Genomic DNA, 20,233 nt, shown 5'->3' with positions numbered 1-20,233 from the left:
ACTAAATTGTGTAACTGATAATAAGTCAGTTCCTTAATAATAATCCTTGATAATTTCCTTATACAATTTTATACTAAAAATAAAAGTTAAAGGCTCCGAGTTAGGAAATGATTAGTTCAATTAAGGGTTCAATTAAGTAAGCCAGCAGGGTAGGAGATCTAGGACAAGGGTTAAGAACCACAGTTAAGATTTTTTTTCTGCAATGCTGAATATATTTTACAATGGACAGATCATCTTTTAAAACTTTGTTGTATGTTTGTGTGTGCTGTACTGGTGTTGGGCACGACCACTAGATGTCAAGCATAGTTTCTAGATACCGTGACAACCAACTACTACAAGCCATCTTGTGTTTAAAATCTAAGCTCCAGCATGGTAGAAATAGTTACATTGTGTAGGAGTGGTCGCATTGTATATGCAGGATTTCTAGTCATTTACTGAATTATCTCCCAATTAAGATCATACTGCCATTAGCACAAGACAAGGAAAGGGCATAGCAGGCCAGCTTTGTGGAGCAGCAGAGCAGAGCAATCCACACTTCTATTTCAGAAGAACTGTATGCCTCAACCCACACTAGGAGGTTTAGATTTCAGCCATGCATGGCAGATCATAAGCATTCACTGGAAATTGTAAGTTCCCAGGATATATATTAAACATAAAACAACAAACATACTTTATTAAATATAGCATGAATTTGATACTTAAAATAACAATGAAAAATTATATAAAACTTGGGTTTACACTAAAACCATAGATAGGACATGGATAATTACATACAGATATTCATTAACAAAAGTAACTGCTTTACCAGGTCATAATGCAGAAAGCTGACATTTTTACCAATAGGGAAAAAAATGTATATAAAAAAAAAAAAAAAGATTGTTGGGATGTCATGGATTCTGATTGACTTTGGCTTTGCTGCACAAGTAATCCATCAGACTCTGGAGGAAAGGGAAATAAAATGCATTACCATACATGTTCAAACTAAATCAACATAGAATTAAAACAGACAAAAACATTCATTTAATAATTTAACCTGAAAGATGAGAAAATCTAGGCTGAACAAAAATATAAAGTGTTGGCCCCATGTTTCATGAGCAAAAATGAAAGACCAGAAATTTTCCATATGCTCAAAAAGCTTATTTAATCTTGAATTCTGTGCCAAGATAATCCATCCACCTGACAGGGGTGGCATATCAAGAAACTGATTAAACCGCATGATCATTACACAGGTGCACAATAAAAGGCCACTTGAAATTGTGCAGTTTTGTCACAACACCCTGTCACGGATGTCTCAAGTGTTGACTGCAGGACTGTCCACAGAGCTGTTGCCAGAGAATTGAAATGTTAACTTCTCTACAATGAGCTGCCTCAAACTTAAAGTTTAGAGAATTTGGCAGTACATCCAACCAGCATCACAACATGTAACCACACCAGCCCAGGATCCCACGTCTGATTTCTCAGATTATCCTGCAGGTGAAGATCAGCCTCCCAGACAGCTAATGAAACTGAATTTGCATAACCAATTTCTGCACAAACTGTCAGAAACCATCTCAGGGAGGCTCATCTGCATGCTCATCATCCTCACCAGGGTCTCAACCTGACTGCAGCTGTGGTGGACATTCCTGCAGTCAGCATGCCATTTTAATCCCTCAAAACTTGAGACTATTTCAACTGACTGATTTCATTCTATGAACTGTAACTCAGTAAAGTCTTGGAAAAATTGTTGCATGTTGCATTTATATTTTTGTTCAGTGTAATTGGAACACCATTCAATATATGCCTTAAAGTATATGGATAGCATTTACCATTAATTTCTGCATCTGAGTGACAGCTGTGTCATCAAGCATCTGCACATCAATTTCATCTCTCACATCATCTGACAAGCACAATGTCTTACAGGAGAACAATTGGTTGAAAAAGGAAGGAAAAAAAAAATTAAATGAGCACCGAAAACAGTCATTGTTGGATCATATAGTTGAAATTAGAAATGTATATAAATCTTTAAAAAAAAAAAAAAAAAAAAGTTGTACAAACGTTTTACAAGTGTTTATAGACATGAGTGCAAGGAAATATTTCCAATTTATAATAAAAGCTTCAAGATTCCTGAAAGGAAAAAAAAAATCTAGCCAAGTCCCTGCTATTAATGTGTTGTCAATTGACCTGAACATTTTGAATACCATCTTACCTGGCCACAAGAAGTAGGTATAGTAGCAACGGCCATTCCAAACTGGGAGGTACCAGGCAACTCTCCATCACCTGCACCCATCGATCTATTTAAAAAGAAAAAACATGTATTATGGTTATGACTCAACCAGAGACTGATGCAAACCACTTTTGACTAGGATTACTTGAAGACATGCATACAACCTCAGATGTGTTCCACTGGCCATTACAGTCAAGTCCGTGACTTTAGCAACACGACTCTTTCTCGTACGTGACGCTAAAGGTGGAGTAGCCTGCGTCATCCTCAAGAGACGGGGACAAAACGGAAGCTCAGATCACTTACCACTACCGCAAAGCATGCATGATTAAGCATGAGGAGCACTGAAAATACAGAGTGCATTTTCTACCTCTGGATATTTCCTCCAAGAGTCTCTTGGGGATCTACAAAGTACTCCAGTTTCATTTTTTAACTTTCAAGAAACCCTGCTAACTTCGCACCATGACATATTTAACATAAAAATGACTCCGACCTTAGGAAGTTTAGTACAATAAGATCTGCTCTGACCATAGTTGTGAGCCTCAAGACTCATTTAAAAAAAGATGCATCTACTAAATGCCATCTTACCTGGGCGTTGTCTCTTTCCGTTTTGTAGCTCTAGATAAATCAGCCAAAGACCTAGATTTTGTTGTTGTCTGTATATAAAAATAAGTATATTAACTTTTTACAATAATAGGCTATATGTAGATATAGACACTCATTGAATTGATAATCCCACAGCTGGGCTTTCTGCAAGATTAAGGAGTTTGCCACTTCTGAAATGTTCTGAAATTACAGTGGCCAATACAGGAGAATTATTCCCTGTATATTAAAATACATACATGAATAAAAACAATTGCACAATGTTTACCTTTGCTGAATTCTGTATAATCGTCTTGCTTTGGACAGAGAGCATTCTCTTCAGTCTTGGGGTAGGGGCACTGGAATCATTACCGATCTGAACTGAAGGAACACACGATTCATGTCATGGGTCGTTTGACTCATTATGAAAACGTTTTATACTAAAAGGGCATGGCACAATGGTGATTACCAAATGCTAAAGAATATTTTGAACAAACCTATGAAGTATCCACTGATGCATGGATAAATGGACATTTCTCAACAATTGTAATGTGGATCCCACCGATGCTTATACAATATTCCTGCACTTTACCTTTTTTACTGGGCTTCCTCCTTACTGGTTTAATCTCTGGACACTCCGCCTTAAAAGGGAAGCATATGGCTAGATTTAAAAATTAAAAAAAAATGATGGAAGCACAGAACCCCACCGACTTTCTATTGAGGAATCAAGGTCAAAGACTAAAGCAAACAGGACCTGTTGGTTAAACTCACTTTTAAAATGCAGTTATAGTCTCTTAACTGTGGGTGGCAGCATTTACAATATGAAGTCTTACTCTCAACATTCAACATACAGCACACACTTATTCAACTAAAATGATCGGAGTGCTGGTCACTGGAAATAACTGCACATTTCAAAGCCCAGTACAACAAACCCACAGGGTGCTTAAATGCAGCCCAACTGACACGAACCATTTGGCCATGATAGACAATGGAAGTGGGAGGTCATTGTATCAAACGCTTACCTCTATTGCAATTGTAACCTCTCCAACTTTGGATTCTTGTTCTACGGCAGAGAAAGAAATGCATACAATCCGTTTTCAGTTACAACACAATTAAATGCAAACTTATAGGGAGAAAAACACTTACCGTTCACCAGGTCTTTCATGATTGTCTGCTGCAGGGACGTGGGCATTTTCAACATTTCCACTTTAAACGCCCTTTCCAACGTGGCCAACGTCTGGTCCAACTTCTTTTCCATCTCCCTGATTTTTTCCTGAGCTGATAAAGAGCACGCAAGCTTTTAAAGACCAGCTCTACTCACTTGCAGAGCCATACTGTCTAAAACGCATTTTGTTTTTGGACTGTGTAAGCAACCACAGGAGACTTGAGCCTTGCCTTGGTTGAAAGCATGTGAAAGGCGCAAGCTAAAGGCGCTATATTCCCATACCTTCTTTCTCGAACTGCTGCATGAACAGTTTGATTTTCTGATCTCTTTGTTCTTTAGTCAATTGGCGATCACCCTCTTCTTCTTCTTCAGACTTCTGGGAGTTTTTCCTCCATTTTCTGGGTGCCATATTTGTCCCAAACAGATGATGTCCCCCCCCGACACCTATTTAAACCTTCCTCTCGCACTGCTTGCTAAACCTGCCCACGTGGCTCAATTCCCTTCAATTGCGGGGGCTAATTACGCAGAGGTGGGCGTGGTTTGGCGCAGCTCCGATTAAATATACCGCACTCGTCTGTTTTTTTTACGAACAGATATTATAGTGTTAAATTAACGTTGATTGTGTTGTTGTTCGTTTGTTTCAATGATCTGCAAGTACCACTCGTCTTAAAAGAACAACTCTTCATTATAGCGCGTAGCAATGACGTTGCCATGTGTATTTGAGTGTTTCCATCCACGTGTTCTCCACCGTGCCGTCTACAGAGCAAAATGAGAAATAGCCATTTTCCTACATTTTTAAAATCATCCACTTAGAATAGATACTACCATACACCAGCATTTGGGCGCAATGATCTTTCCTTTTGTTTTGCCATGTTAGAGGCATTTCAATTAACCAATTAATTGGTCAATTAACCAGTTCCATAAATGTAGCTATGCATCCAATTACTGCCACAAACAACATTGTTTCTAGTTGTTCAGGATTAACAAGAAATCCAAACTATTTTTAAATTCTTACATTGTTTTAAAAAGTAAAGGTTAAGATATTTAAAAAAACAAATTTCATAATCACAGATGAAACAACTGAGTTTGCAAAAACTTTATTGTACAAAACAATAAAAGATGCAAGCAAAGCAAAAATCAGTTAGTTACAATTTTTGTTTGGTTTTAATAAATATCATTTTTCTATAAGAACGTTATTGAAAACATCTAGAGGTAATATGTAAACATAAGGTTAAACATCTCATAGACAGTCTAACAGTCAATATGTTATGCTTTTAATGAACATGATGATTCAGGATTAGTATATTCTCATATAAAGACATCCATTATACTTACTGCGCAGTATAAACTGACATTTGCCTTTACAATTCAATGCCAAGTAAAAGTTTTCCTTGCATTTGCATCTTTTTTTTTACATTTAAGTTTCTAATCTTTAATTTTCTAAAAATAATTTTAGAAAATCGGTAAAAGGAATCTCATTAAATGCCATTTTGATGAAAAAGATGTAAAGGACAAAACATTACAAAATATGTTTAGATAAAAAATATTACATTTTCCCAGTAACTACCATTAAGTGTTAGCATAACAGCTTAAGTAAGAGGGATTATAAATGTAATCGAAAGCAATCACTCAGTAGCTCACCCAATATAAAATAATATCTGCCACAAACGACATAAAGGCACCTTATTTTATTAAAAGTACATTCTATCATTTAAAAGAAGAAACATCTGATTTCATTATATCAGGTGGAACTGGGCGAATGCTGAGGTTAGTTGGATATATTAGCATTAATTTATTTGAGACATTCCAACAGTCCAGTTATGAGAAAACAAAAGAAAAGGCATTGATCACATTACATGCAACAGTTATATGACATTTGGTATATGAAGACAAAACAAAAGAAACAACAAAGGTAGTTCTTTATAACTTTTTGGAACAAGTAATGTAAACAGCATGTCAATTTCATGTAAAATTGCTTGCTTAGCACCATCTAAGAAAGCCGTAAATCTGCGCTTATGAAACAATTCCAAGCCTTTTGACATTTACTATTATATAAAAATAAAAAATAAAAGTTGCCATGCTAGTTTTTGTAAACATGAGCCTATGAACTGAATAGAAACAGATCAGATTTAAGAGCTTAGTGTTAATCATTAATGTTTTTAACATTAAACAAAACAGAGAAATGATCTGTCATCATGCAAGAAAAGGCTGAACAGTATCGTACCATCATTGCATTTGTATACATTCTAGATGCAACTCTTACATCGTGCTAGTCTGTCAGGGATCATGTATGGGCAAAATAAATGGATTTATAAAATATTTCATAGCTCAGAAACATGTGCACCCTTTAAAACAAAACTGTGCCTGCAGTGTAAGTAGTAACTAGGCAGTAGGGGGTGTTGTTGCTGGTGAGACTGTCTGCCACCTTTATAGTTTTAACTAATGACATATTGCACAGGATCAGATAGGGTTAGATGTAACATGCATTAACATGTGACTTGAAAATATATTTTACCAAAATATACAAAAAAATAATTCCCAGAAGAGTGGATTTGTTCCCTCTGTAGGATGTTTGTACTGCAAAACATTTAAATTCTGCATAGCTCTTTAGTACAGTGAGGGGAAAAAGTATTTGATCCCCTGCTGATTTTGTACGTTTGCCCACTGACAAAGAAATGATCAGTCTATAATTTTAATGGTAGGTGTATTTTAACAGTGAGAGACAGAATAACACCAACAAAATCCAGAAAAACGCATTTCAAATAAGTTATACATTGATTTGCATGTTAATCAGGGAAATAAGTATTTGACCCCTTCGACTTAGAACTTGGTGGCAAAACCCTTGTTGGCAATCACAGAGGTCAGACGTTTCTTGTAGTTGGCCACCAGGTTTGCACACATCTCAGGAGGGATTTTGTCCCACTCCTCTTTGCAGATCCTCTCCAAGTCATTAAGGTTTTGAGGCTGACGTTTGGCAACTCGAACCTTCAGCTCCCTCCACAGATTTTCTATGGGATTAAGGTCTGGAGACTGGCTAGGCCACTCCAGGACCTTAATGTGCTTCTTCTTGAGCCACTCCTTTGTTGCCTTGGCTGTGTGTTTTGGGTCATTGTCATGCTGGAATACCCATCCACGACCCATTTTCAATGCCCTGGCTGAGGGAAGGAGGTTGACGGTACATGGCCCCGTCCATCGTCCCTTTGATGCGGTGCAGTTGTCCTGTCCCCTTAGCAGAAAAACACCCCCAAAGCATAATGTTTCCACCTCCATGTTTGACGGTGGGGATGGTGTTCTTGGGGTCATTCCTCCTCCTCCAAACACGGTGAGTTGAGTTGATGCCAAAGAGCTCGATTTTGGTCTCATCTGACTACAACACTTTCACCCAGTTCTCCTCTGAATCATTCAGATGTTGGCAAACTTCAGACAGGCCTGTACATGTGCTTTCTTGAGCAGGGGGACCTTGCGCGCGCTGCAGGATTTCAGTCCTTCACGGCGTAGTGTGTTACCAATTGTTTTCTTGGTGACTATGGACCCAGCTGCCTTGAGATCATTAACAAGATCCTCCCGTGTAGTTCTGGGCTGATTCCTCACTGTTCTTATGATCATTGAAACTCCACGAGGTGAGATCTTGCATGGAGCCCCAGACCGAGAGAGACTGACAGTTATTTTGTGTTTCTTCCATTTGCAAATAATCGCACCAACTGTTGTCACCTTCTCACCAAGCTGCTTGGCGATGGTCTTGTAGCCCATTCCAGCCTTGTGTAGGTCTACAGTCTTGTCCCTGACATCCTTGGACAGCTCTTTGGTCTTGGCCATGGTGGAGAGTTTGGAATCTGATTGATTGATTGCTTCTGTGGACAGGTGTCTTTTATACAGGTAACGAGCTGAGATTAGGAGCACTCCCTTTAAGAGAGGATTTTTTTTTTTGTTATTCTGTCTCTCACTGTTAAAATATACCTACCATTAAAATTATAGACTGATCATTTCTTTGTCAGTGGGCAAACGTACAAAATCAGCAGGGGTTCAAATACTTTTTTCCCTCACTGTATGTCATTTAGATCAGAAAATACCACATGGATGCATTTTTTCCAGCACATAAATATGCTTATATACTTGTGGAACCACAAGCATCCTGTCCCCTGTTTATTAATGTATTTCACATCTTCTGCAGTAGGATATTATCAAAGAAAAAATAATAGAATTTGGAGGTTAACTTTGTGTGCAGTATTGTTTTTGTGTATTCATCATGAAAGTCTGAGACATCATGAGACCGGTTCTTGAACCAATGTGTGCTAAATAAATCGGAAAAAGAACTACATTATATACTATTAATTAAAAATGCCCAATATCCTTCTTATTAACCAGTTCATTTTGTTACTCAAATCAATAAATACAATGATTTATTTGTATAACAGATTTAGCACCAGACGGTTGTCTTCTGTAAGGACATTGTTGTAAGGTTTTGAACACTGTTTGGCACTACCATCTTTCACATTTTATCTGAGGTCCCGTTTAAAATCATGATCATTAAAGTACAAATTCATATGAAGTAGAAAAAAAAAGATTGTAATTTGTGTTGGCAACTAAAATGGACATCTTATTGTTGGTGAAGTTTTGGCAGACGTAACTGAAGACCATCTTCAGAGAAAAAAAAAAGAATGGTTTCTCAGTTTCAAATGCTGCATGTTTGTTTTTCCCTTGAGGTTTTTGCTTCCCCTTCCCACCTTGTCACAAGGCACAAGTGTCTTTCAAACACAAGTCCTATTATAAGTAGCTATTGTGTCAGCTTTTCTATGGAACTCATATTTACATTCGAGGGAAAATACACATAACTTGCATTCTCTTAAAACTATTTTAGCTGGTTTCATAAACTTCGATTAGCACTCATCCTGGACTAACCTACATAAATTGACATCCGTTAGTCCAAGACTGATCCGAGGAGCCCTTTGTTTCTAGAACTTGGAGTAAACCCTAATACTTGATACTAAACCAATTCTCTTCATCTTGAGGTGGCATCCAGGGAGGAATAGTGCTGCAGAAAGTTTATATGGAACTCTTTGACTTTCTCTAGGAGCAATTTCAGCTTTTCAGTAGGCGGCAATATTGTCATTCTGTTTGGGGGGAAAGAGAGAAAAGTTAAAACAAGCTCTTCATATTATTTAATATAATTGCAATGATCCTGACCAGATCAAAATCATAAACACTATTACATGCAGTTAGTATTGTCTAATCAGGAAAAGGACTACAAACCAAATCAAGTCTTTATCCAGAGGCATTCGATACAGGATGAGTTTGAGTTTATTTTCTGGTTTAAAAAGTGATGTACAAAGAATATTGAAGACTTTTATTAACTAATAAACTGACCTGATTACATCAACTCCTGAAATACACCTTAAGCAAAGTTCTGGATTCTCATTTTGTACAAATTACTGGATATTTATTTGATTTTGTTTATTGGGTAATATTTGACCACTTGTAAGAATCAACAGCTTCAGACTTTGCAAAAGGGTTCAATTAGTCAAAGCAAGCAAATATTTGGTTCAAATATGTGATTGAGAAATCAAGGTGGAATGAAAGCCAGAAGCCACAAAGTCCCTTATAGGAATTGTGCACCCCTGATGAAAGGAAATCACCTGAAATGGTAAGTTCCCTCCTTTTGCCCAAATCCACTGCCGGGCACAATACATATTCCAGTCTCCTCGAGCAACCGTAGACAATACAGCATGTCAGGGGGCATTCCTAATGTCTGAAAGACACAGCATGAATATCAGCTAAACCCTTCAGGTACAAATCAATGTTCCTACAAATCCACTTGCCACAGAAAGAAAAGTTTGTTTGGAAAATTGCAGAACTTCAGATTTTCTTTATCAGAGCAATTCTTAGATAAAAAATAAAATAAACCTATTTTGAATGTTTAGCTTACCACAGGCCTGTCTAATTTTTGCCATGTATGCAACATTATCCTCTTAAATTAAAGGACAGAGTGTAGGGCAATCAGAGGCACACCCTGAATAGAGATGTTTGTCTTCTTCAGAGAGAGAGTGAACAGAACAAAAGGCCACACCCTGGAACCATAGGCAACAAAATATGTTCTTGATAAAGAGACTGCAAAACTAAGATTTACTGAATCCTGAGGCTGCATCCTCCACCCTGCTCTGCTGCCGCTATGCCCCAATAAAGAACCATTGGTTGACAAGATTGGAGCCGACCCCTTTTTCCTTACAATATACTTTACAAACTTGTGTTTTTCTCTGAGCTCAATTCCAATGTCTACATGCTGTCTACACTATGTCTACACTTTTCTTTCAAAGGACAATACTGAATACTGAAATATCAAAATGTTATGCTCTAATTTAGACTGCTGGTTCTCTATGGGCTCAGACCTTTTGAATAATGCAATATATTGCATTTGGTTAAGAACTTAAATTTTAACTGCAGGGAAAAAATATATACATTTTTTTAATCACGGAAAACTAGGAAACTTGGTTATGATTATCATTGTTAATATTAGATCCCCTATATAGGTGATATTTCAGGATTAAAATACTCAACACAAAGAGGCATCTGTTATATGCATTAGAGAATAAATTAGTGATGTCAGCTACATATGCTGTAGTAACAGAAGCCATAAGATACCGAGCCCTTATAGCAATTTCCAGTCCTACTGCAATTACTCTTCAGATTTTCAGATGGCTTCACAAACCTTGGCCTCTTCAACTGCATTAGGAGGGATGAAAATCCTGGGAAAGGCATACATAGCACCCTGCACTGGGTTACACTTGATCCCAGGGACCGTGTTCAAGATCTTCTCTGTGAGTTTGGCCTTCTCAGCCAGTGTATTCAGCACACTATTCTTTTCCTGGGGAAATTACATACAAATAAATGGTCAATTTCATTACATTCTAGCACACTTTCCATCCCACTAATAATGCTTTAGATGCAAAAATTATAAATAAATAAACCCTTTAAGAACAAGAGCATTTAAAGAAAGGATGTAGAATAATGTTCTGTGCATTTTTCTCAGAGTCTAAATTCAGGGTAATTTATTATCCTCAACATTCAGTGCAGGGGTTCTCCTTACCAGTTACAGCAATGCAACGGTGAAGAGTTTTAATCAGACAGATTTTGGTTATGAAGAACCTTGAAACTAATCACAATTTCCTGTGCTATGTGATGCTACCAGGACTGACCTTGGCGAACAGCTCAAAAGAAGGCTCTCCAGGCCGTGGGGGGTTGACCACGACATCCATGGCTGCCTGTCCAGACACTGGAGGACAGAGACGGACTGAGAGGAGCTTGACCATCTGAGCTTTCACCTCTGCATCAAGGTTAATCACCTCCATGTAGCCCCCCCTGAAGCCACATCTTCGACACAGGGATAAAAATAGTAATTCAATTAAAACATTATCCTAGTAGATTTGTTATAATGCCCTGTGGAGATTACACTCGGGATGAAAACCGCAACTAATTGCTACATCTCTGAAACCATATCCTGGCATATGCACTTATTTTTCTGCAACATCCTGCTTACGAAATCGGATAGTTTTGCAAACACACGGATTACATGCATTGAAATGGAATCAATCTCTTGCTGGAAATGCTAGCACAAGGAGATGCCAAGAATGTGAAAACTCACTCTCCCATGTATCCTTTTGAGGTGGAGTGGAAGGAGGCCAATTCAACAGTGTTGTAATACTCTGGTCCCATCTCATAGAGGACCTTCTTAAACGAGTGGAACTGACAGTCTGGAGAATAGACGTTATCCTGGTAAACCTGCCAATACAAGCAAAAAAGCAAGAGTCTTAAATTTGTCCCTGAAGACTTCATCAGCTAATAGTAACTGAAACCGTTCCAATGTTACTAGAAGAGTTGAATTGATAAAACAATCTGCCATCCTGCTATTCTGGGTTATATACCATACCTTTTTTTAATACAGGAAGTAACATACTTTGTTCTCCTAATGTTTTCTACCACCTTCAATCTTCAACTGAATGCCAAAATATAGAATGGAATAGATTTTTTGCATTAACGAGTACATATTTTAATGTTATTGTTAATTACCTCATCAGACAGAAGGAAAAGTTTCTCCTCATAAGCAAAGTTAATGACTTCCTCAATGCACTTCTTGCTTTGAACCTGACCTGGAGAATGCACAAAATATTAATTTTAGTATTAACATATTTAAGAAAGTAACCAATAAGTATTTATAAGGGCATGTTTTAAGAAAAGCAGCAGATAACAAAATGCATGTTAATAATGACAAAAGTCTTCTACCATATACTGACATTACATCAGAGATAAAATACAACAGAACAGCTTCTGTCTTAAGCCAAGCAGAATACCACACCTGTTGGGTTGCCTGGATTGATGATGCATAACACCTTGGGATTGCAGTACTTTTTGGCTGCACTCAATGCCTTGTGCAGCTCATTCACATCCAGGGCCCAGCAGTGATCCTCATCCAAGTAATAGTTCACCTGCACTGCCCCAAGCTCAGAAATGGCCGCCGAGTAAAGTGGGTATTGAGGGATGGGAATCATCACCCCAGTGCGCGAGGTCCCTTCTCCTGTCACTAACAGTTTCAGAATGCTCTGAAGAAAAACAAAATGCAAACCATACAAAACCGGGTCACCTAATAAAGATATAATTACCACATTTATTTATTTTAACTACCGTACATTTCATTTTTACTTAATACTTAATATAAGTACTTAATATAATCATGCTTACCCCCCCAGAAAATCAAATACTAGAAAGAATACATTAGACTTTCAGTACATTTTTGCTTTTCAGTCCAGTATTAGACTGAAGTTATCTAACAAATACAGGGGGACAAGAGAACCCTATTAAGCCTAGAAGTAAAGATCGGATCTATTTTGGGATAGTTTATTGTGGAGCAACAAATTGACCTACCACAATGCCATCACTGGCCCCAGTGGAGAGATAAATATTGTCTGGGTTTGTTGGTACACCTTGGTCTCGTTGTTCCATGTACATTGCAATGTCCTCTCGGATACAGCTCAGACCCTGACTTGCACTGTAAGATCCTGGAACAAGTCACACAAAAACATTATTCAAATTCTGAACAGACAACAATTATAAAAGAACAATCTTTCAAAAATAGGTAATGGGCACAGAAAAGCTCAAAGTTCTGAAGTGAAGTGTTTATTAGAAACTTTCTCCACCACTTTCGAGAAAACTAATTTCCACATTACTTGGGAGTACCCAACATGATCTTACATTTAAAATCTGAATAGAGTCTAGAATTCTGAAATATATTTTGTTGCCTTATTTACAAAATATATATATCCCCCACCACCACTATTGCATGTTCATGAGTTCATGAGAACCTCCAAACTTATAATCCAAGTAGTTTCTCTCAGACTTGTGTATGTTAGTAATGGGTACGACACGAATACAAACCTATACTCTTTCCCGCACAGCCCTGCAGGATGCGACGAGCTCTCATCTTTGCATCTTCTGGGAACACAGGGCTGTCAAGTAGTTCTGGGCACGTGCACAGAGCAACCACCTGAACACAGAAGAAAATGGGTCTGTTCCACATCTCTGATGTTTCCACAGCCTTTCAAGATACTCATTTAACTGCTTGCATGTTTCCATTAGCCTATAAATACATACACTTAAGTGGAGAGCTAAGGTCCCCAAGACATTTCTGGAGCAACTCAACCAAAAAACAATAGCTGGTAAGGTTAGTTGTAATCTGAACGACAGTTAAGGAATACAATTAATGGGAAATGTATCTCAAGGTTGAATTTAAAAAAAAAAACACATCTAATTTAGAAATGACAATGACAAAAGACATTGAATAAGTCTCTTCATAATTGATACATCAGTGGAAGATTATTGGATCTTGATTCTGGTTCACTTGCTGAAAATTACCTCAGAACATTCTTCCATATGGTCTCTATTTACATAAGTGCAGGGAGTGGAGAGTAAGGGGAGGGTGCCTGGATTGAAACCGAGGATCTGTCTGAAAGCAGCAGCAGTTACTACTGTATCTTTCGACAGCCAATTTAATGGTTAGTGCTCCTCTGATCATAATGCACCATTTGTCATAGTATCAAGAATATCCCCTGCTAAGTGCTTAAGAAAAGGCACTGCAAGTGTAGCGAGACTCAATTAGCAAATCAACATCTGTGGAGGTCAAAACAAAACATGGAGTGCTCACACCTACTGTAATATCAGTTCAGATTACACTATCAATATAACTGCAGAGCAGGGCAAACACCTTCTTGCGTAACAGCATTATGCCGACAGCAATACCGAGAGACTCATTGTGGTAGGAGCTGGAAACCATATACAGAAAGCCTCATTCTGAGCCTGGAGTGAATAAAGTAAATTACACGAGGCTTTTGTTCTGTTGATAAAGCACAAGCCACTACTGTGCTCACAACACCATGGTAACTTGGCAATCCCCAAAGTGAATGGCATTGATCACCCCCTCACAATGAATGAAACCATCCCAGGGATCTCTCGTTTCACTCTACGAACTTCATCCAAATAAAACCGTTCCATAGTTATAAGTCTGCAAGCAGAACTGATTAACGAGCTTTAAAAAGGAGACGGGTTCAAGATTAGTGTACTGGGTTGAAAATCCTGTTTGATTAGTACATGTTCAGTGGATGGAAGAGACTTTAAAGGCTTAAATTTCACAAAATAAACTTCATAAAATGTACTTAAACATTCTGCTATAGTAAAATACATTAAGCTACATAAACAAGAAACCGTTCGCCTGTGGTCAATGTTTTCGAAGTCTGAATATTTTTCAGTTTTCTTGTTCTCAGATCCCTAGCAACATCTGTGTATAATTAGTGCGGTTTTCCTTGTTACTACCCATTAACCAGTACCGATTCTATATTTGTATCCATTAAAATGAGTCAGTCATACTATCCAAACAAGATGAACAGCACATGATTCTATGCACTGTAGCAAGTTACTTAAGAAATCCAGCATGCTAAGGCAACTAATCTTCCCAGCACTTAATGATCTACAGGGCAGGTTTGTCCTCTCCCAGGCAACATCTGACAGGCTGCTTGAGTGACATGACAATGCTGCTGAATTCCATACTCTCACTGGCGGGTCACTCAGCTGATCAGACACCACCAGCAGAGTGCCTTTAGGTTTCTCTTCAAGATTGTTTTCTGCTTATTCCGACGGCCTTTCAGCTTCATTTGTTGGCAGTTTGCCTTTGCCTGTGTTTCTCTTCTAATGTCTAATGTACCCATTTAAATAAATATTTTCAAGCCAACAATGTCAGTGCTCCCGCTGACCACCAGGTACTTGAGCCAGTCACATTCTTACACAAACTGGCATGGTGCTAGTAATAGCCAAAACGAAAAATAATCCAAGCCAGTTATATACACGGAGCTAGAATATCTCCCAAAAATAGCCAGCTAAGCAACCGGTCAGGAACAACAAGTTCAAGTTCCATGAAGCAAGACTTACTGCATGATAGATTGAATCATGACTGATTTTGACATAATTCTCTTGAATTTGTGGCTGAAAAATCCATGACACATCCTTTTACAAAGGGTTGTCAACACCCTTAATTTTGAAACAGTATTAAATATGGATTCATTCTGTTAATAAATATTATTCATGGATACGCATTTAATTCTCAGTGAAAGATGTAACCTGCCAACAGAAAACTAAAGATTCCATTTGGCTAAACACAGTCAAAACCAGGCATTGGTCGACTTCTGATGGTCACTCCATCGATAGCTTTAATAAATGTAATAGACTAAATGAATCACTGAATAATGGTTTCAGATGAAAGGTGTAAATACTTTTACACAATTAGAAGTGGTCTTTGCAGATAACGTACTGTGGTATTTCAGAAATTGTTCCATTTCCTACCTGGCGAAGAAAAGTTATAGGCTGTTGTCCCATGGCATGAGCATCGCCAATGTTGGCTTTAATGACCTCTGTAAACGGCTTCTTCACACCCTGGAAGACAAACGGTTATAGATGAATGACTATTTTGGCATAAGCCCTCGTGGAAAGTCATTTCAAAGCAAAGTCATGTTTCTTTTAACACAAGGAGTTATATTTAAACTTTTCCTGTGAAACTTCACATCCTATAGGTTTTATCAGCATCTTAAATCCACAGATACACAACATATACATCTTCAGTGATTAAGCCTATAATTGTTCAGGTACATAATTGATAGTTCAATTTAAATTAAAAGCAGGAGATTGATTACATAGCTGTTCAGCACTATGTTTGAAATATAGCAAAAGAATAAATAAAGTATTGGAGCTCATCCTTCACAAAAGGTAAATATAGACCAAATCTTGTCAGTTAAATATCACTGGAGTCTCATGTTGCATAATTACATTCCACAGACTGATTCATAAGAATGTAATTTGGCGTCTCACTGATGGCATTGTCCTTCATGCAAATCATTTCACTGTTGCACTTCTCAGGTGGATCCCCCAACACACAAAACTTGTAAACATATCCTCAAAATATAAAAGATACAATTATGAAACGGGAAGTCTTAACCAAGGTAATTATTCATAGACAGTGAATGTGTACTCAATAATTACTGCTTAATTACCAATGACCACTTGAAAAGAATCTTGATTATACAGAAATATGTAATAAAAAAAAGTCTAATCTTCTAGTCTGTTACAATATAACTACATTACGGTCTAGATTACGGTTCAACATTTAATATTATTATTATTATTATTATTAAATTAAAATAGCTTGTGAAACATTCAATTTCTCTCAGCTATTAAATCTCTGCTTTCCAGATATAAGTTTGAATGCAGATCTTGACCAGCTTATGTAAACCAGGGAAGCACCCATTTATATTTTTAGATTCACCCTTGAAAACACTGCTGCCCAGACTGCCCTGTAGGGAGTAAGCAGGAGATAAGTGACATACTTGATAGATTTATGAAATAATTGTATCATATATAAAGGGTCCACTCCTCTAAATAAAGTGAATTAATCTTCCCGTGGTAAACATTTAGTAAGTTTAAAAGATATTGAATCATTTGTAGTCTTGCAGATTCCTTGTACTACAAAGGAATTTAAAATTGAAACAATAACTGTATTCATTGTGCCGAGATCTCCAGCTAGGATGAAAACCAGAGGTAACAGTGGCACTCCATGAACTGAATGCTAGATCACTGCACTATAATTAATGGCCCATATACATTCATATCACCTGATTAACTAGGATTGGTTCTCTAGTATATGCAGACTTTAGTCAATGTTTGTATAATATGGTGTATGAGTATTTTGAGACCACCTGTATTTTTGGCCAGATTTGGTCCCATCTAAACCTTGCAACTCAGTAGATCATGTCAGCATCACATACTCCTCAATCCAAAATAAACTACCAATGTCATGCTTTTCAATTAGAGGACTAACTGAAGCAATGAGCTGTTGTTCATTAGAGTGCCTACATCAATTAATCCCATATTACTCCTGTGAAAAGGACTGGATGCAAGATGTTCCTCCTCCCACAGTGCATGCTGTGATTAATGTTTTCCAATATTAACGGGACCTACATAGCCTGGATGTAGAGATTGTGGAGGTCACAATACTACCTCATATGATGGCCGCTAATGTAACACCAGTTGTGCCACGTCGAAAATAACAATTTAATGTCACGCAAGGGTCACTGCGATTAAGAGACCACACGATCCAAAAGCTGAAGCAGCCAAAATCGCCAACAACAAATTCCGTAGTGGAAAAGGGGGCAAAGGGCCAACACAGACAACACCTTCGGCGGCACCAATCAGAATAGAGTGTGTGTGCATCCCCACGCTGCCAGAAACGAACGCAGATTTCCGCAGTCCTGCGCTGCTGCGCCAATGGGTCGGTGGGATTCTGCACATCTGCGCTGCAAGAACACGCCCAGAAGCTGATGAAATGCTGCACCGCGCGTTAGATGATGCAACCAAGAACTTGTGCATGCTTCAAGAAATAGCTTCAAGGAATTCATTAGAAGTTTGGCGTTTATATTAGAATAGAAAATCAGTACAGCAGTTTAGTTCGTATGTACATGCAACAATAAACGGTAGGCTGTGATGTAAGAATTGTGAAAAGCATTATATTAGCTTACCTGGTGTAGCTCTGTTTCAATCTCCCCGGCTTTCATGACAATCGGGCCCCTCACTGCGTACTCCACCGCCACTATGTGAGGATTCAGCGTCTCCATCGTCAATACTTTTTCTCTGATCTTTCCATTTTCGCTGCTCACTACGGAGACTTCAGCTGTACTCAGCCTGCGCACTGCACATACTTCAGTGCCTTGTCTAAGTCTCAAGGCAGGTAAGCAGCGATAGGTTTTCCAAGGTGTATAACGGTCCAAGACACCTCCGACCAGTGACCTGGCAATTGCTGGAGAACGATGCATTTGCACGATTTAATTTGTTGCGAGAGGACAATAAAATAAAATACAAAATATGTATTCTAACATCAATGTACACAGAAGCAGCAGACTATTCCCAAATAAGTGATATGCTTTTCTTATAATTAATTATTACCGGTGAATAAGAGTTAACTTCAAGACTATACAGATTTAACCAAATAAATATATGTGTATATATTCTTATACTGTATAAGCTCCAGCCTAGCACTATTCACTGTGCTATAAATGGTGCATCCACGTCAATGCCCATATCCTATTGAAACTCACTAGACTGTGTGAAGCGGCAGCAGGACGCATTTATGGTAGTCGCGCCTGCTAGCAGGTGATACTGGGTGTTGTAGTTTGTATCGGTGTGTGTTACTCAATGACGTAAAAGTGTTTACAGTCGACGAACTACAACACCCAGACTGCACTGCAAACGACGGCAAGGGGGAAAAGGCACCGTCTCAGTAGTTCGACATGCTGCACCCAGGCTGACAGCTGCAAAACAGATGTTTTAAGAGTTTGTTGTGAGAAAAGCGATGCAGCCTCCCTCTGTAGCACGGTATACTTTCCTAGTTCATTAACTGTTATTAACGATAGTAACATTTTTCTGTGTGTGACAGAGATTTCGGCCTGTTGCAACACGTAAGGGTTTTGCAAATAGAGGTTTGGGGTGTTTTTCGTGATGTGTAGACTTTTGGGCTGGAATTATAATTATTTTTTTCGTCAGATAAAGGTTTACAAGTGACTACAGTGAATGCACAATGCACAGATTCATGACTAAGATCGCTCGTTGTGCTAAACTATGACGTATAATTCACAGACTTAGAATCGAATGATTTCTTCTACGATTAAAGTTTGTAGCCTGTCAGATCCCTTTCACTGGATATATGCACCGTCAAAACATTGTTAGAGTAACAAGATCTGAATTGCATCGTTCTTTATTTCTTGCTGTTAACTCTGTTAAGGGGCAGATATCATTATTTGTATATTTTTTTGACAGCTGGGGTACAGATGAATATCAAGTCTGCATGGAGTAACACATTTATGCAGAGCCCAGGTACTTCACTTTTTTTCGTTTAAAATGTGTTAAACTCAGTCTTCTGCCTTTTATAAGTTGTAAGGCATCCTTCCTGACTAAAGTATACTTCCTACATAATTGTGTCTAACACTTTCGTTGCTTGTCCTATTTCTGATGTATTTTTCAATAATACTATGTAAAGAACACTAGAAACTTTGATCAAGTCACACTAAAACATAATATTTACATCATCAGAGTGTATTTTCTCATAAACAAAATTACAACATTGTTTGAAGTACTGTTCAGTACCATTGAGTAGTCCTTTATATTAAGTGAGGAAAGAATACCACTTAAATAGACAAGTATAAAAAGTAACCATTAATTTAATTGATACCATTAAATGTCTATTAAGTTTGGTAGCATGCAATGCAAATGTAATACATGTGGAAGGTATTACCAAAACATTTTATAATTTATAATTTGCTTCTGTTGATGATTATATACATTTCTGGTAATAATAATAATAATAATAATACTAATAATAATACTACTACTACTACTACTACTACTAATAATAATAATAATTGTATATTGCAGCAATAGTATTAGTTGTACTATCTCTAATATATTTCACTGCCGAATCTATTGAAATTCTATGTGGATGGTTTGCATAGATAGCCACCTAGTGGACACTGGATCATATTAAACCACTTTCACAATAATCTATCTACCTGAAAGTACACTTTCTATTACAGTGTAGTTCAATTGTATTTTTATTTTGCTTGGGGGAGACATTTGTATTTATAATGATTCTATACACCCACGAGTGATGAATGATTACAATGATCTGTTGATAGTTGGTGCATATATAT

The 20,233-nt window shown here is 37.7% G+C and overlaps 2 protein-coding genes across 2 annotated transcripts; both read right to left on the bottom strand.

Moving 5' to 3' along the window:
- Window positions 1-82: 82 nt before the first annotated feature.
- On the bottom strand, window positions 83-4,405 carry cdca9 (cell division cycle associated 9). Its single transcript, XM_066713703.1, has 10 exons — window positions 4,230-4,405; window positions 3,929-4,060; window positions 3,805-3,845; window positions 3,375-3,423; window positions 3,072-3,163; window positions 2,789-2,856; window positions 2,368-2,466; window positions 2,186-2,270; window positions 1,806-1,892; window positions 83-938 (listed from the first exon to the last, which is right to left on the bottom strand). The coding sequence occupies exons 1-10, from the start codon at window positions 4,354-4,356 to the stop codon at window positions 888-890; spliced, it is 831 nt and encodes a 276-aa protein (XP_066569800.1). The 5' UTR covers window positions 4,357-4,405; the 3' UTR covers window positions 83-887.
- Window positions 4,406-5,028: 623 nt separating this feature from the next.
- Window positions 5,029-18,616, bottom strand: gpt2 (glutamic pyruvate transaminase (alanine aminotransferase) 2). The gene is made up of 11 exons (XM_066713699.1): window positions 18,050-18,616; window positions 15,825-15,914; window positions 13,371-13,479; window positions 12,861-12,994; window positions 12,295-12,538; window positions 12,009-12,088; window positions 11,584-11,720; window positions 11,138-11,312; window positions 10,651-10,806; window positions 9,581-9,693; window positions 5,029-9,058 (listed from the first exon to the last, which is right to left on the bottom strand). Exons 1-11 carry the CDS (start codon window positions 18,341-18,343, stop codon window positions 8,947-8,949), a joined length of 1,644 nt encoding a protein of 547 aa, XP_066569796.1. The 5' UTR covers window positions 18,344-18,616; the 3' UTR covers window positions 5,029-8,946.
- Window positions 18,617-20,233: the final 1,617 nt, after the last annotated feature.

Source organism: Amia ocellicauda, chromosome 9, assembly GCF_036373705.1.
Source record: "Amia ocellicauda isolate fAmiCal2 chromosome 9, fAmiCal2.hap1, whole genome shotgun sequence".
NCBI classification, from domain to species: Eukaryota; Metazoa; Chordata; class Actinopteri; order Amiiformes; family Amiidae; genus Amia; species Amia ocellicauda.
Note: the sequence above shows the minus strand (reverse complement) of the source record. Positions and strands in the feature narration are given on the sequence as shown.